This window comes from Melospiza melodia, chromosome 4, assembly GCF_035770615.1.
Source record: "Melospiza melodia melodia isolate bMelMel2 chromosome 4, bMelMel2.pri, whole genome shotgun sequence".
NCBI lineage: Eukaryota > Metazoa > Chordata > Aves > Passeriformes > Passerellidae > Melospiza > Melospiza melodia.
This window is the reverse complement of record NC_086197.1, coordinates 77462705-77480477: the sequence shown is the minus strand read 5'-3', so window position 1 is coordinate 77480477 and position 17773 is coordinate 77462705. Positions and strand designations below refer to the sequence as shown.

At 36.1% G+C, this 17773-nt stretch overlaps 1 protein-coding gene across 4 annotated transcripts in view; it reads left to right on the top strand.

Annotated features, from left to right (window-relative positions):
• The window catches only part of DOCK4 (dedicator of cytokinesis 4), a 223059-nt gene that overhangs the window by 82817 nt on the left and 122469 nt on the right, over positions 1-17773 (top strand). For all 4 annotated transcript variants that reach the window (XM_063155266.1, XM_063155267.1, XM_063155265.1 and 1 more), the window contains 5 exons: positions 1210-1265; positions 2918-3014; positions 4698-4846; positions 6231-6315; positions 7963-8114. In XM_063155266.1, the coding sequence (XP_063011336.1) occupies positions 1210-1265; positions 2918-3014; positions 4698-4846; positions 6231-6315; positions 7963-8114 (539 nt within the window). The remainder of the gene's footprint in view (positions 1-1209; positions 1266-2917; positions 3015-4697; positions 4847-6230; positions 6316-7962; positions 8115-17773) is intronic.

Here is a 17773-nt window from a genome sequence, read left to right as displayed (position 1 = left end):
GATGGAAGTTATGAATAGGTTTTCTAAACATGACTTGATGTGTGAAGAGATGAGATATATATTCTCTGTTTTCCTAGCGTGAATGCAAACAGTTTTTCTGACTTGGATTTTTGAAGGGAGTCTCTCCAAAAGTAAAATCATAAGAGCACCTTGTACCTCCTCTTATTATTGCTCTGTAAATATTCTTGCCTTGTTATTGTGCCAGCTTTGACACTGGAAGCAGTAATGTGTGGCAGCTGGTGTGCAGTAAGGGTGCATCTGCATCCCTGACACATCCCTGTTGCACCTGCAGGGCTCTGTGTCCTAATGTCCTTGGGAGATGCTCCCCTCTACTGCTTTGCATTACAGAGGAGCAGGAGCATTTAAAAGGGTAGCTGTCTCTACACTGTAGATTTGGTCTTGAAGGTCTAATGGTTGTGTGAAAAGAAAATGGGACACCATCATCACAAAGGAAAGCTGTATGCAGCTGTGCTTATTATGAAGAGGCCATATATGTATTTTCTCTCACTGCATGAGCTGTAGTGTATTATCTTCCCAGCCAGAGGCCTGGAGCTTGCTTCATTTTGCTCATTGTGATTTGTGCAGGCCAGTGTGCTGTGGGAGCAGTGGCACTGTTGCAGCAATGCTGGGTGCTCACCAGGATGGTGGGGAGCCTTAAACAGCTGGGAAGGGGCTGCTCCTGGCAGGCACAGGCGCTCTCATAGGCATCTGCCACAACTTTCCTTGCACTGCAGGCAGAGCAGCCACCAAATTAGACTCCGTTTTTATTTCCTCTGTCTACTTGACTTTATTTTCATTGAATATTGTTAACTTCTTTTATTCTGCTTAATTTAAAAAATCCCTTTCTGAAAATGCTTATTTTTAAGATGCAGTTGATAAGATGTTATCCCCCAACAGCTGGTCTGTTTCTTATCAAGGTGGAAATAATGAATAAAACAGTCTGCCATAAGGAAGCCCTCAAACAATCTTCTTGTTCTACATGAGTTTATCTTCTAATTGTCTGAAGTGTTGAAGATTTTAAACTACTGAATATGGCATTTTAGTTTCTGTTAGAGCTATACTGAGTATTTATTGCATTCTTTCCTTGTGTTTTTTGTTAATTATTTGGAGGACTTTGAATTCAGCATGTATTTGCATATTGAATTATACTAAATGGAATGCCAAACTCATGTAAGGGGACTTTTTACCTAAACTCTTTTTATTTTTCAGGGCATATTTCCATCTAACTACATTCACTTGAAGAATGCATGTGTTAAGAACAAAGGGTATGTGTGAAATGTTCTGATTTCAAATATTTAAACACGGCCAGTTACTTGTACCAAATGTCTTTTGCTTATAAAGTAAATAATTTAGTTATGTTATGATGGCTCCAGCCTGCTGCCAGAGGACTTGAAATGGTTCTTTAGCTAACCTGATACTCCTGCATAGTCATAAAATTGGAATGCTGTATCCAGAAGAGGCACTGAATGCAATTGGGAATATCACTCTGTATTGCTTAGAGAAAAGGGGAAACAATTATGTTACGTTTGGCTTGAAAACGGCATTGCCTTAATTTGAAGAAATTGTTCTGTACATAAGCTGTCTTTCAACCTGCTGTTTAAGATTTGCTCTTTTCTTTGAGGGCTGTAGCTCTACCAGTTGCCATTTTACAAAAAACAAGCGTAAAAAATGTATCCGTTTAATGGCAAAAAAATTTGCTAAACCTATAAATGATTAGAGAAAGGTTTTCCTTTTTTTCAGATGATGGAGAGCCAGTATTTATTTTTGACAGCAGTTGATGTTTTTTCACATTTAGAAGACTAAAAACCAGATAAAAACCAGAGTCATTGGTTAATATTAGGCTTTAAATTTTGTTTTGGAATTCAAGTTGTCTGACTTAAACAGTGATTTTTTTAATGTATAAAACTTGATGCCTTGGTGGTATCACTTTAAAAAATTTAAAATTTAACTTTAAAAAATTATCAGTGAATTTAACAGTTTTTTCACAGATTTACTTAATTTGTAATTGTTCATATTGTATCCTTCATTTGGATTTATTAGTAGAGAACTGATGCAAAACAGTTTGAAAACTGTTTAGGTAAGAACATTTTTCATAATAGCTGGATGCCTGAACATGAAGTGGCCCTTTGTTTTAGGAGCATAAATGAGTGTGTTGGAGATCCATTATTCATAATGGGCAGAAATAATAATGAAGACTGTAATAATATTAAAACAAGTTTCATTCTCACGGGTGAAAATGTCCCCATGTTACTGTTAAGCTCCCTGTTGTCCACTATGAAGTTACAGCCACATGTGATTTGTCATGCCCTAGGATCCCTTTTTCCTTTTCAAGTTGTAACTAAAACTGAAGGCTCGGTGAAACAAAATTGTAAGCCATCACAATAAAATAAAATTTAAAGGCAGAATAGTTTTTGTTAGTGGACACCATGAGAGTGTTTGCATGGATTTCAATCTTTATTGCATCTATTTCCTTTGTTAGTTAGTTTCCCATTCAGGCCATGTTGCCTGCTGCACATCATGGCCAAGAGCTGTCACATTGTTATGTTAATTTAGCAAGAGAGACAAGATACCATGAAAAAAGTAATCCAGGCATGAAAAGCTGAAGTGTCAAGATCCCCCTGGAAACTATGGGATTTATTCTGCTATGAAAGTTGGTTTTTATATGCTTATCTCATAGTAGAAAAAACTCACCTTGACTTCTCTGGGGCCAAGACTTTGCATGGGGATTAAGCTATTTTCACCCAAAGTTTTTCCATGGGGATTCAATAAATCAACAAATAAAAAGTGTCATGGTCTGAAGGGAGCACTCATGTAGGTTGACAGATATCACTGTTGGCAGTAGGAAGTCTACATATTAGTAACTGCAATGGGATTAGTAATGCTTGTGCAATATCATGTGTTCTTCTGCATGTTACAGACAATTTGAAATGGTTATTCCAACAGAAGATTCTGTTATTACAGAAATGACATCCACTCTAAGAGACTGGGGAACAATGTGGAAACAACTGTATGTGGTAAGTATCCTGAATACTATTGCTTTGACTTAATAAGTGTGATCTCAAAAGGTGCACTGTTGTTTAGATGGTCTAGTTTAGTTGAGGTATATATTTCAGAAAAAATCCAAAACATTCAGGTTTTTTTAAAATTGTTTTACTAATGCCTTGAAATCTTATTTTATTGTTATTAGTGTGTCTCTTGTATTCATGTGAATAATAATAATATACTTCAGTAGAACTTATCAGATACCAGGACCAAAGATGCACCTGAATTACTGTTTATCCAATTTGGTTTTTTGACTGCAGAAATGAAAGCTTTATAGCTTTAAAGCTCTATAGTGTCTGATGGAAAATTGTAAAAACATACTGTCAGTATAGCTCTCTATAATGTTCCTACAAGCTCCTTTTTGTCTCCTGTTACTAATTCTATGACCTTTTTTCCCTTGGTTTACTTTTACATAGAACATTCATATTTCCCTCTTTTTGTTGCAGCAGTTGCACAGCTCTTTTTGGCAAAAATTTTCTTCACTGCTGTTGTTATTGCATGTTCAAAATTACCCTGCTTTTCTTCCTTTCCAGACAGAAAGCCAAGACAAATAATAAATTAATGCCCTTTTAGTGAGCTTATGAAGTGAAAGAATGTGAAGTAAAAAGAGCAGATCTATCAAATTGCGATTTTTCAGAGTGCTTGGAATATAAAAGTTGTTGATGGAGAGTAATGGTGCTTCTAAATGAATTTTAGGTTTAACTTATGCAGCAGAACTAGCTGAACTTTATTTTTATGCCTTTTATTCATAGGAAGAAAACAAAGGGAAATAGACTTATGGTTTTTGGCGAGAATTAACAGAACAAATCTTAACAGGAGTGTTTCTTCAATTTTGTGTGATGAATCACTTAGATGAAGGTTGTAGTAATTTCTCAACCTAAAGGTTCTAAAAAAAACAATGTAAAATTACTTAGAATTAGTGAAGGAAGAGTTAATAGATCTTTCCAGAACAGAGGTGCATTTATGGGAAATTGTTATGCCCATAGCTGGTATATAATTAGAGTAGGAGGATGTGGTTTCAAAGCAGTCATATTCACGTAATTTCTCCTACTTCACAATTAGATAAAGAAGAACTGTGTGGACAAGATTCTGTCTGTGTGATACTATTTATTTATGATAAGGTGGTAGTATGTAAGGTTATATCAATGCAAGGGAAAGTTAAAATAAATTAACTCTGTGGTTCAGTGTTTGAATGCTCAGAGCTATTGCTTTTTCTATCCCTTATGTGTATGAGTTCAAGTAGTCTTGAAATGTAGGTGATATATTCAGTTTGGATGAGACAGCAGCGCAGAGTGAACATACTCTTGGAATAAAACAATGCTGTGTCATGCAACACGTGAATGTTTTTTGTTGAATTTTTGTCATACCTGTCATGTACATTAGGTTAAATGTAAGAGAGACACAAGGAGTTGGACTGGAGTATTGGGATGGGTGTGGTGCATAGACAAGGTCTGTGGCAGGTCTGAAATTATTTTATATGCACATGCTCACATGCAGGTAAAATGGTCACAGTGTGATGGGGAATAAAAGACTAAGTAAGGGGAAAAGGGGGTTTTCCTTGTTTCCTCATGTATATATTTATTAGGATTATCAGTCTATAAGCTGGTATCCTGGTTATCAGGTGATGCAGAGGCAATCATGTTTGTGTCTCACAGAGGAATGAGGGGGATCTCTTCCACCGGCTGTGGCACATAATGAACGAGATCCTGGACCTGCGGAGGCAGGTCCTCGTTGGCCACCTCACCCACGACCGCATGAAGGACGTCAAGCGCCACATCACGGCTCGGCTGGACTGGGGCAACGAGTGAGTCAATGTACACACATCAAATGTGGTCAAACTGCAAAGCCAGCTCTTTAGGCTGATTGCCGAATGGTGAAATAAAGAACAAATTTCTAACAAGTGTTACTTTTTTTTTCCATTGGACTTTCTCCTTCATTGTTTTTCTGCCCACTGTGTTTTAACAGTGAAAAGTGGATTATTGTTTTGTTCTGCTTTTTTTACATCTGTGTAAGTTATGTAGCAGTAGTACTATCCATAAGATACTACTTATTCCAATTCCAGTACTTATTCCAATCTGAAGCAGCATTTTACGTCTTTCTAATACACATGATGCCTGGATGATGCATTCAGCAGAGCTTTGTGTTCTAACTGAAACTATGTTGGTTGACATTGCTTCTTTTCTAACTTGGTCACACAATTTAGTTCCTACTTGGGCATCTCTAACATACATTCAGCTACTGCGCTCTGCATCTTCCTTTAGTCTGAATAACTGAAATGAGCTTACACAAGTTTTATTGTCTTAATTTTTTTTTAAGCAAGAAAATGTTTAAAATGCCCTCTGGTATTTAGGTGCTGTTTCCAAAGTCTCTTCTTTAGCATATGTTTATACAGATAAATGCTAACTAAAGGAAGCAATATTCAGTAGTAGGATTACCTCAGAGTTTCTACAGCTGTCTGACAGCATAAATATCTAACAGAGTGAAAGGGTTGTGAGTAAATGTGTATGATTACCTGTCTACTTAGAATTTTGCAGTAACTGAAAGAAATTAATTGTGAAGTTTTTTACATGGAGAGTTCCTGCTCCTTAAAACATATGTTTGAAAAACTTTATAATATTTTGAATTTTCCTAAATTGACTAAATTCCTAAAATGACTGCCTCCATGTCCTTATGCATTCTTAAACATTATTGCTTGCTGCTGTGCTGGAAATAAATTGTGTTGCTGTTGATTCAAGCTCATTTCCTTATTTTGTTCAGGGGATACAGGCTAGCATTTTTGATACCATCCACCCCAAACTGAAAATAAGCTGATGTTTTAGTATTTGATGGATTTTCTTTTTATCTTCCTTTCCGTGGTTGTTATTCAAGTTGACGGTACTAGTGCATTCACACTGAAATGCTCACAATAGTACAAAGGACAAAGTTGATTGCACATTGTCCACTTTGTGAAACAGATTTAAAAAATGTGGGAAAACATTGTATTAATGTTGCAAAGTGGAGAAAGGGAATGAGTCAAATGTGAATGGTGGTTACAGCCAAAATACATCAAAATAAAACCAAAGTCAACTAATTCTAGAGTACAAATTAATGTGTGCATTGTTTATTCAAATAAAGAACAAACGCATGCAGAGCTAGTTTGTTTCTTTTGAAAGTAGAAGCTACTTATTGTTATTCCATTTCTCATACAGACAACTGGGACTTGACTTAGTTCCAAGAAAAGAATATGCTATGGTGGATCCTGAAGAGATCAGCATTACAGAGCTCTACAGGCTGGTAGGTGAATGTAATGTTTGATGCTTCTGCTCTCAAATTACGTACTGAAAGTCCACTCTTCTATTTAACTGAAAGTACCTTTTTTGATCCAATATATTGGCATTTCATAATGCAATGAGTTTTACTATAAGGAAAGAAATTTTTTTAACAGCTATGTCATCATTAAATATGTATGAAATTCTTTGATTTGATATTAAATTTCTCTTTGCATACATGCTTAAATCTTATTTGTTAAAAGTTTTGGTTTCTCATATACCTTTAAAATTATGCTAATATGTTAATATGAATTTAATCATCGATAAAAGCTTATGGGACTCTTTATCATTAGAGCTTTACCTGGCTTATGAGCCTGTCTAGATAAGCTTTGTGGAAATATAATAATGGTATAATATTGTCACAATTAATCATACTGGGCTCTTGGTACTTTCTAATATATTAATGTAAATAGCAGTTAAATTGCATAAGAAAGCTTTCCTTTGGGTCTAAAAGCCCATCTTGATCTACTAAAATCAGCACTGATATTTCTCATTCTGATTAAATCTCCAGCAAGGTCTAAGAAAACTTGCCAATTCATTTATGTTGGCTTTGGCTCATATTTAAGTACTTCAGCTGCTACAGATACAGAGTTCTGAGCTTTATGTGCTTAAGACTAAACTTGTATTTAAGCTGAATTTTATTTATTACAACTTTTGTATTTAAGTTCAAACCCCCCAAAAACATCAATTGCTACAATTTTTGTGGATCTGAAATAACGTATTTTTGTAATAATTTTTAATTTGTATTTTACTGGTATTGTTGACTTGTAGGGTCAAGACTAATAGTAAATTCTTTGTGCTAGAATCAGTATACCTTTGAGTAATTTCAAAGGGATTTGTGATATTATGGAATCCTGTTGAAGCGCTAGATGAAATATGGTGAGGAACCATTAATCACAAGAGGAAACATACAGAGGAAAAATGACCCAGAAAACTAGTAATGGCACTCATGGAGTGTACTTGGAAAAAAGATAACCTCAGTATGAAGACTATGTAACTTAGAAAGATTGCTGTTTAAAATTATTTTTGTTATACTGGAAGAGAGGGATAGCACAACTTAATATTGTCCTTCATTTAATGGGTAACTAAAATGCAGAAGGTATAAATTGTGACATCAAATCAAGACAATTTATTAGCTTGTACAAAGCAGTTTACCAGAGATCATAGAATGCAGGTATGATTGCTTTTCCCCAGTTTAAAATACTGATATTTAATCTTCTGCAAAAGCATTTTTGTATGTGTTTGAATAGTGGAATATCAGATCATTAACCGCTTAAACGAGCTAAGAAATACTATGTTGTTATAGCACAAAGCTTTAAAGTGGCTCCACACTTTCAGAGGAAAAAAAAAAACCAGACTTCTAGAGATTACTGTTTTTCACCTAGAGATAACTATGATGAAATGTAACACTGGGAAAGTAAATTCCCTGTGTTTTCCTTCTCAGATGCAAAAGAAAAAAAAAAAGAGAAAGGAAAAAATACAAGTTAGTATTAATTTTAAAAAATACTAATTTGGAATAAGAAAGTAGTTCTTCGTTACATATTTTACCACTTTTTGTTTTGAGGATTTTGTAATTGACTCAAACTGGTCACTGTTTTTCTGGTGTTTTTAGATGGAACATCGCCATCGGAAAAAAGACACACCAGTACCAGCTAGCAGCCACCATCTTTTTGTTCAGATGAAGAGTTTAATGTGCTCCAATCTGGGAGAGGAACTGGAAGTAATCTTTTCACTCTTTGATAGTAAAGAAAATCGACCCATCAGGTACCATATGATTTCTATTTAAATACTGATTTTACATAAGTTTTACAATAAAATCTGTATATTTTGATACAGGTAACAAATTCCACATTTAGAAGCAAAGGCAAGGTGGGTTTCTTTCATGAGAATATTTTGCCTCCTTCTGAAATTCAGTTGCTATGTCTAATGGTTTGTAGTGTTATTTAAGGTATTCAAAAATGTATGCATCTGTCTTGTTTACTTATTTCACTTTCCAGTTGTTTTTTTTCTTTGTAGAGAAGTTTATATACATATAGAGAATGGTAATTTTGAAGTATCCCTATTTTCATCTCTCCTAATCAGTGCACCTTCAAAACTTTGAACTTTTGCTTTCTCTGTAATATTTATAAGAGAAATTCTCCTCGGTGCACGAGATTGGAGGGCTCCAATAAATGCTTAGTCAGTGACTTATGCGTATTTTTTATAAAAGGAGACTTTGCTTCTATGAGAAGGTGCTGGTTCTTCAGTGAAACTGTCAAAATCAATCTCTCCTAGAGTTTAAATTCTGTGAGAGACCTGATAACCTTTGATTTTTAAAATATTCAATAGCTACTTCTATTTTCAGAATTCTGGCTAAGAGAGAGAACATGGGAGTGATTAGTAGTGAAGCCACTGTGCATTTAAGAAATATGAGCACAGGAGGAGAGTACAGTTAGTGCGAGAGCTCAGCGAGTTCCCTTTGAGGAACAGGCCAGGAAGTCTGAACCATTGAGTGGCTGTGCAGTGGTGATGGGTGCGGTGGGTTGACCCTGGCCTGCAGCCCGCCACAGCCTGTCACTCCCCTCCTCATCTGGACAGGGGACAGAAAATAGAACAAAAGGCTCATGGGTCAAGATAAGGACAGGGAGAGATCACTCACCAACTAACATCACAGATAGAACAGACCTGACATGGGGAAAATGAATTTATTACCAATCATATTATAGTAGGATAATGAGAAATAAACCCAAACCTTCAAACATCTTCCTTCCCACTTCTCCCTTCTTCCTGTGCTCAACTTCATTCCTGATTTTCTCTCCTTTGTCCACCCTGGCAGTACAGGGGACTGGAAACTGGAGCTGTGGTCAGTTGGTCACACATTGACTCTGCCGCTCCTTCCTCCTCCAGGGGAGGACTCCTCACACTCTTCCTCTGCTCCAGCCTGGGGGCCCTCCCACAGGAGGCGGTTTTCCATGAGCTTCTCCTGCCTGAATCCTTTCCACAGCTGTTGTCTTAAATATGGCAATAGGAGTTTGGGGAACTGTGTGGAAGTTGGGCTGAATTTGACAAAATTACGTCTGTGCTTTGCAGTGCAGGCAAAATAAGTAACCAGTACTTAGAAGGAAGAGTATATTCAGTACATTAATTTTTATGGTTAGTGAGATCATGTATACTCAGCTAGTGTTACAGTGTTAGCTGTTAAATACTGACATTTCATTCTGGTCGGCACTTCAGACAGTCATCACGAAAATTCAGTTTCCTGTCGTTTCTGAGAATTAGAAGTGCATCAGGACATGTTGTTTGTGTTCACTCCAATGAATGGCACAGCAGGTGATAGATTTACAAGAGAGCTGCAGACTTTGACAGAAAACAATTTGGGGTGATATGGATTGCTGAAAACAAGGTTAAGGCGGTGGTGGTGGTGTGAAAGCAAATGGATTTGATTTCCTGTTATATGAAAGCACAAATTCTAGAGCTGTTTCTCACGTGCCTGCTGGGATCTGACCTTTAGCTATTGATTCCTGACTCCAGCATCTGTTTTCAGCTGCTGTAAACTTCCTCATCCCATTAGTGGCAAACCTTGAAGAAATGTGTTGTTACAAATCCAAACTGCCTTCTCTAGGGTATGGGGGGAATGACAGGATAAGCTTTGTGAAGGTAGTTTGCACCATCCGCAATTCAAACAAACATACCAAACTCTAACAAAAACCCCCAACAAGCGTAACAAAAAAACCCTCCCAAGAAACAAACAAAAATTTCTCCATGTACTGGAAAAGCTAAACTTAAGAGAGCTTTCACAAGAACAAATTAAATGCAAGGTATATCTGTATCACAGAAAGAACTCTGGATTGCAGAGTTGTCCAAGATTGGTCCTTATATGATCTGTCTGGACTAGATGTGGAAGTGACTTAACTGGTTTATTACAGACTTAAACCAAAGCTGGTTGATTGTGTTGCACAGCAGTATGGTACAATGGGTATTTTTTATTCAATAGAAATGGGTGGGATGTTTCAGAGATCTTTAGGCTCTTGCTGATGCACGTTTGACATGAACAATCTCCTCAGAAGGATGCTGATGCATGAGAGGAGTCAGTGTCCTCAGCCCCCACAGTTCACACCCTGCAGTGGTGCCAAAGCCTACGGGCAGCAGTGGAGCTGAGGAGGATGGACACTCGACTCTTGTGCTCATTTCTAGCAAAAGGGCTGGTCAAAAGCTGGGTGTACTGTAGGACAGATCCTTACACCTTAGGATCTGTCACCTTACACCTTAGGATCTGTCAGAACCTAGCTGTGTCCTTTGTCCATTGGTTTCCCAAGTCATTGTTTTTGGTCCTGTGGAATAATGTAATGAAAAGAACAGATGAAACTTTTTTACTAGCCCAGGTAAAGATATATGAATATAAATGACTTAAAATTTATTTCTCCAAATCATTGCTTATATTATTAGAATTGTTTGGACTTTATTTCTTTGGACTTTGCTGCTTTATATGTTAAATTTTGCAACAACTGTATGTGTACCAAGCTTTCCTCGGGTGGGTAATCCTGTTTATTTTAATGAGACTGTTTGAATGCATAATAGAGTGTTCATTGTCTACCTCATATAAGTTGACATAAGTCAGCTTTGTAGCCTCTTAAAGTATCTTTTGGAGAGAGTACAGAATTCAAATTTAATAATACAATTTTTTAAAACTAACTTAGCTTCTTCTCAGGTGGACCTGCAATTGTAAGCTCTCTGTATATCAATATATCTATCTCTAAGAAATCTATCTTATTTTTTCTATCCTCAGGTATATGCACTGAAAATAGCAGCTTTAAAAGATTGTTGGAAGACTAAAAAACATTGTCTGTTTACTTCTTTCATTGATTGGATATCTTTTTCCACAGCTTTTTTTTTTTGTTGGTTTTATGTTATCAGTATCATATATTCAACTGTTTGAACAGCAATATTTGTCCAAGTATCACAGTAAACAGAATAGCAATTGTGGATACTGAGATGAGGAAAGTCTCTCCAAAAAGGAATAATATTTCCAGTCCAGACTAGTGCCAGAAAAAGCCCTGTGGAAAAGTCAATGCTTTGGAAAGTCAGGTGAAAGGAAGGTACTTCATAACATAGGGAATATATGGTTTGATAGCTGAGCTTTGTATTATAGCACAAGAATAGGATTTTACTTAGCCCATTTTAAACGATAATAAATATAATAAGCAATTTAAAACTATTTTCTTGTGCAATATTAAGAAATTATCAGACTTAGAAAATATCCACTGAGCAATGAAAGATAGTTAAACCTTTTCTTGTACAGTTATAGATTCTCTCTGAAAAAAAGCATTCTGTAACAACTGAGGCAAACCAAGGTATGAGGAGAAAGCACAGTGTGTTAACAGTTCTTCTGTTGGCTTAGTGGGACCAGAATTGAGTCTAATAAGGAAATATTGTATTATTACTTGCTAAAAACAAATTAAAAGAATACAGATGTATAAAGTGGAAAAAAACTAGATATCAAATTGAAAGCTATGCGCCTGAATGTCAGCACAAAACTTCTCTCTAATTCTTGTGACCCATATGTTTTGCCACAGGAGCTACATTTAGTAATTATTCTTGGCAGAAGTGTAATCTAACATGAAGCAATGTAGGTACTGTTTGTCATTGTAGAGACAAGCAGATGAGGAAAAGGAGAACAGTAGTAGTTTTAATTCCTTTTATGGCTTGTAAAATATAATAATATAGATTGCTGTGGCTTAAGAGACAGTTCAGATTCTTTGGCAGATAGGAGGTGTAAGTTTGAATATTCAAAGGCAGAGTGAGAAATCGGGCATGCGTCTTTTTTCTCTTAAAGGAAGAACCACACCTACTAATATAAATCTATTCTTCACCTACACTGCACTTTTGTTCCTCTTTATTAAAAAAACAAAAAAGGAAAATCCCCGAAGTGCTTTATATTTAAATTCAGAATTTGCTCCTCTTCATCATCTTTTGTTTCCCTGAGTAGTTGTGCATCACTAGACATGAATTAGTCCTGAAATGAAGTACAAGTATGTCTTCAGGTGGATGGCAGGGGGAGGAGCAGACCACCCGCATCACCTCTGGAATCTGTGTAGATGGATGTATCTTTCTGCAGTCACAAGTAAATGTCAAGATTAAGACATAGAACCAATGCTTTCCTTTTTGTCTGATTTCAGAATGATGAATCAGTGGACTTTAGGATTGGAATCCAGCCCCAAAGACGTCTAAACTTAAGATCTTTGTGTGAATTGCATCTCCAGTAACTAGTTGCTAGTTAGAGTCAGCAAAGCCTAGAAAGCAATTCAGCTGGTGAAATGTCTGCGCCTTCTTTAGGACATTTTGGAAAGCTCCTTAGGATCCATAGATGGTAGTGATTAAGGAGCTGCTCAGTGTACCCTTAAGTAATTTTGATATGAATCTATTCTACTTTTTTGTTTTCTGTATCACTACTTTAGATCTCAGTAAAGTTGAGGCTTCAAATTCAGAAGGAGTTGATATTGAAATCATACAGGATATAAATTCTCAATATCAGCCCTTTAGAGTGCAATCTATAGGAAAAAACACCCTGAATTTGCTCTTAAATATATGCAAAGGATTTAGGATAGGCAGATCAAAAAAACCTGATAAATATATATATGTACAAAATTACTGTTTTTCAGTATATGGTGAATTTTTTTTGTAGTTTAAGTAGAGCAGATATGTTGTGGTAGGCAATGTGGTTAAGGAATATTCTCCTAATTAAACGCTCTCATTGTGGGATCTACCAGTGCATCTTTAGAATGGCACCTCTTAAAATAAGTAAAGAGATGGAAGCTAAAGCCATAAAATCATTTACCAGTTGTTCTGTTTTTGATAATGTATCTTAGTATTCCTTTAGTGTTTTGAATAGATCATTGTTAGATGATCTTTAAGGTGTGCTGCAGCCCAAACTATTCTATGATTCTATGAATAAATGAAAAATTAAATATATTTATAGCTAGACTACTCTCAATTAAATATTTTTTCATCTTAAACAGCAGGTATAAATGCTCATAATTTTTTCAACATGTACTGAGAATTAGATAATAGGCTTTTCATGAGATGTGAAAAACTGATTTTGAAAGGCGTTAGTAACTTCCCCAGAGCAGATATCTGGTATCAGATAGTGACAGAAAAAAATCAGTGATGCTTCAAGTTTTGTTTATTTTCAGACTTTGTGTCTAAAGATTTATCTGGATTAGTAAAGGCTGTTATGCCTTGCTTACACCTAACTTAGTGAGATCAGCACCCACTTTGGGCCATAGGAATGGTTTTCTATCCATTTTACTAATCTAGATGTAGATACTCTTTTTGGATAATTTTCCATTTGTTTGGGACAGGATGAGACTGTACTTTTCTCCAGACTGTTCTTTTGTTGCTGGAAATAGCTGTTAAAAATAACTATTTCTAAATATGTTGGCATCCAAAATAATGGATTTTATTAAGTTAGGGGTAATAATAAAATTCAGATTTATCTGTGACTTTATTGTTCCTGATAATAAACAATAATATTATTTTCCAGACTGTTCCTATATTAAAATAATTGTCTAATAAGGGCCTTCCCCCTCTAAAAGGCTTTGTTTGAATTTGACTATTTACTTCTATGGAAGCACAAAAACTGTCAGTATTTAAGTCAAGTAGTTAAATCTGACTCATGACATGCTTGTGCTTGTTAAGGCTACAGTTGTAAGTCATTCATTTTCTACTTAATTGGTGCATGCTAATTTCACTTGATCTGTATGCATATGTATATATCCATATTTTCTGGCTAAACTAGCTGCTAGGAATAATTTTTGCTATTGCTTAAATTAGCAATAAACAGCTGAAGTCAGCCCCTGATGGTTCCTAGAGTTTTCCCTGGTGTGTTTTTGTATCATGTTCTATTTTTCTCCCCTTCCTGCTGCTTTGCTAGAACAGTAATAGCCCCTGAGTGGGGTAGAGCAAGTGTGAGTGGCACTGCTTTAACATGATACAACCATTTGGCTTTTTCCAGTAAAATTCTTTGGCTTATGTGCTGTTTTATCTTCTAATCATGTGTTTCTGTTCCTCTTTTATTTCTGTTAAGGTCAGAAGTCCAGTTTTTGTGTTCCTTGGGTATTTTTGGTTTTTTAAGAACCAAAACACTTTTACTTTAAGAAAGTAAAATACTCTAATGATGACACCTAAATTTTATAAGTAATTTCACTAGTGTAGAATCCTAAAGGAAGCATTTTGGCATGTGCAGTTGTAGAGAGTTGCTGTTACTGTAGTTGGAAAATGAAAGAGGTCCATGGTCACATCTCATGAGATTTGTTTGTCTTTTAGTTCAATCCTATTTTTCTGGCCACTGCTGAGCTTTTGCTGTCTACTTGAAGTGGTTCCTAAAGTATATGAGCTCAAACATACTCTGTGGGGGTCTGTACTGGTGCTTCACGCTGGTAAAGAAATGCTTTTATAAAATCTGTTCTGGAATCATGTATGTTGCACAAATGTTTGAGAAAAGCAAAATCAGAAGGACTTACCAATGTGGTAAAGAGCCTTGATGATTTGCTTTTATATAATCTAATTTTGTTAGCAAATCAACAGTTTGCAAGTCCAAGACTGCTGTTTACTTATGCAAGTAGTGCCATCCTGTAGGAGTGGATTTGTAGAGCAGAACTTCATGCTAGACTCAATGTTAATGTGTAAATGTTTACTGTGGACTAAATCTGTGGTTGTGTGGACTGAGTGGCAGCAGCATATGTTCTAGTCTGGCTTGTGAATCAAAATGTGGAGATGATCAGAAGATTGTCTTCAAAGGCACCTAATTCAACTTGATCATGTAGATCATAAAATAGTGCTTGTAAGATGGATATTGCAGGATCATACTTTGGATGGGGGAAAGTTCTGTAAAAGAGAGTAACTCAGCTGTGCTTTGGGACATAGTTGTTTACAATCACATTGCAAAAACAATTTAGATTCAAAGGGATTAGGGAACTCTGAGTGCAAGCAATGAGAAACAATAACTTTAGGTAAGAGATAGGCCATTGTTACAGCTCAAAAAAAAATGGAAATCTGATTGCAACATTTCAGCACACTGCAACAATCCTGTGTTCTGATGTTTTTATTAGCATCCCTTGTAGCGTGTGTGGTCACTTGTGAAGTTTTAGAAGTTTTTCTATTCCTTGGAATATGAAGGTGAATATACAGAGTCCCAGCTTTAAGAGTACTGAAGAGTCAGTGAGGTGATGATTGTTGGCTTTGGGGATATCTTTTTCTCTTACCCAAACAGAAGTTAGTGAAACAAACTTTTCTTTCAGCAGTAAGATCACACTTAAAAAGCCAATGATAATTACTTCAAGGGGTTACACAGTTACAAATTTTGTAGCGGTACTTTTTCAGAGAAATTAAAGATTATGATGGCAGTCTGTGCTTTCTGTACAGATGTACTGTCAGCTACTCAATACAGCATTTTTTTTCAGCAGTGATGACCTTAGTATAGCCAGGGGGCCCATTTACACTGGAGCTCTAAGAAGACCAATCATTTAATCAAAAATATAGATTTTTTTTTTTCTTATCAGATCCTGGAAATATCTCACTTATTAGCTTTTAATAGAATCAGTTTAACAAGTGGCAAGGGACAAAATAAGAGCTTAGCTGTTTTCCAGACAAGGTACATTATTCACCAAGGCAGTGTTAACTTTATTTGTTGCTATTAGAATATTCTGCTGCTATGAAAAAAAACAAAGCCAAAAAGCCCAAGGATAACATTTACCAGGTGACTGTGTTCAGAAAATCAAGTTATCCCCATGTCCTCTGAAATTCCCACCTTTCCAGTGCAGATGCCATAGGGCTGTATTAATATATGTAGCAGATTACCATCTAGAGATCTTGCCTGGGTTTTTTTTCAGGTGAATTTTGAAAACACCAGCAAAACTGGGTAGTGTATTACAAAAAAGGGAATGGAAGGTGTTAAGGCTGCTGCCTACATTTGTTCAGTTCAGGCTGTGGCCCCTGTTCCTGGCATTGAAGAGGATGCATAAAAATGCTGCATCATCTCCTGCTCAGAGTCCCGCTTGCTTTGCTGACCTTTACATTTATGTAGAGTTTGTGCCTCTGTCTTATGCCAACATACTGCTGCAGAAATTCTTAAATCTGCAATATGACCCATAGTTCTTAGATAGCATTCTAAACCATTTTCTTTTTTTCCAAATAGCAGTACTATTAGTGGGAAAATTTCAAGGCAGTACTTCAGTTAGATGGAGCCTGTTGAGATTTTCTTTCATTGATATACATTTTGTGTCTGTGTCAATATGATATGAACATCTTATCAGAAATGATTGATGCCTCTGGCCCCATCTGTGTGGGGAGCAGAGATAAGTTGGCATGCTAATCCTCCTTTTGCTATCACCTTGAACAACCTTGTTTGTAACTATCATATTGCCCTCAAATGAGAAGAGATTCTTAAACAGCACAAAGAGAATAGGCTGTTTATCCAAGGCCAGTGAAAGCAAACTGGTGGTTTTTTTTTTTGTGAGCTTTTGATTATATCCTTAATGATTGTGTAAACTCCAGACCATACCAAAGGATAAGATTACCCTTCCTTTGTTGTACTCTCAATGTCACCTTTTAGTGACACCCACATCATCAATCTTTTTAGCCCTTTGCTATTTCAGATTTTTTATTCATTTAATTCAGTGAAATCACTTGCCCAGAAGCTAAAATCCACATTAATTAGTCAAAATATTCGCTACTCGGTGTTCTAGTTTTTAAAACAGCATAACACAACTGTTTATTCAACAGTTTTTGAAAAAGCATACTGTCATTGTTCCCCCTCATTCCACAATAATGTTAAAAAGATTTTGGTATAGTAAGAGAATGTTTAAAGACATATTTTGCAATGTCCATCAGCATCTTCAAACCTGAGAGCTGCTCATCTCAAAGAACTGTTCTTTTAGCCATCACTCTGAGTAAAGTTTACTCAACTCACTATTACCATTCGCAACAGCAAAGAAAGGGCTTGGATACCTCTAGAGTCAAGCTAATAATGCATTTTCTGTAGCCTGAAGGTTCACTACTAACAGCCCAAGATGTCTTAATATATCCCTATGATTTCTGTTCTAAAGGAGCTCAATGATTCAATATCATTTTAAGCACAGAAATGGGTTACACTTGACTTTCAGTATCTCGTTTACTTAGAATCAGTACTCCAGACATCAGCACTCTAAATGCAGGAGACTCAAATAAATTCTTTGTTGCTTCTAAATCGTGTTGAACTCTAGACCACAAAGGAGATGGAGATCATATTTGTGAAGCTGTAGCCTTGCAACTTCAGTGCAAGACTACGGAAGTTGATAAAAAGGTACAGTACCTTCAAGTTTGACCCTCTAGCTCACAAAAAAACATGTCACATGTTGTTGTGAGGGATAGTTCATTAATTATAGTTATTTGGAACTTCTGGGGAAGCA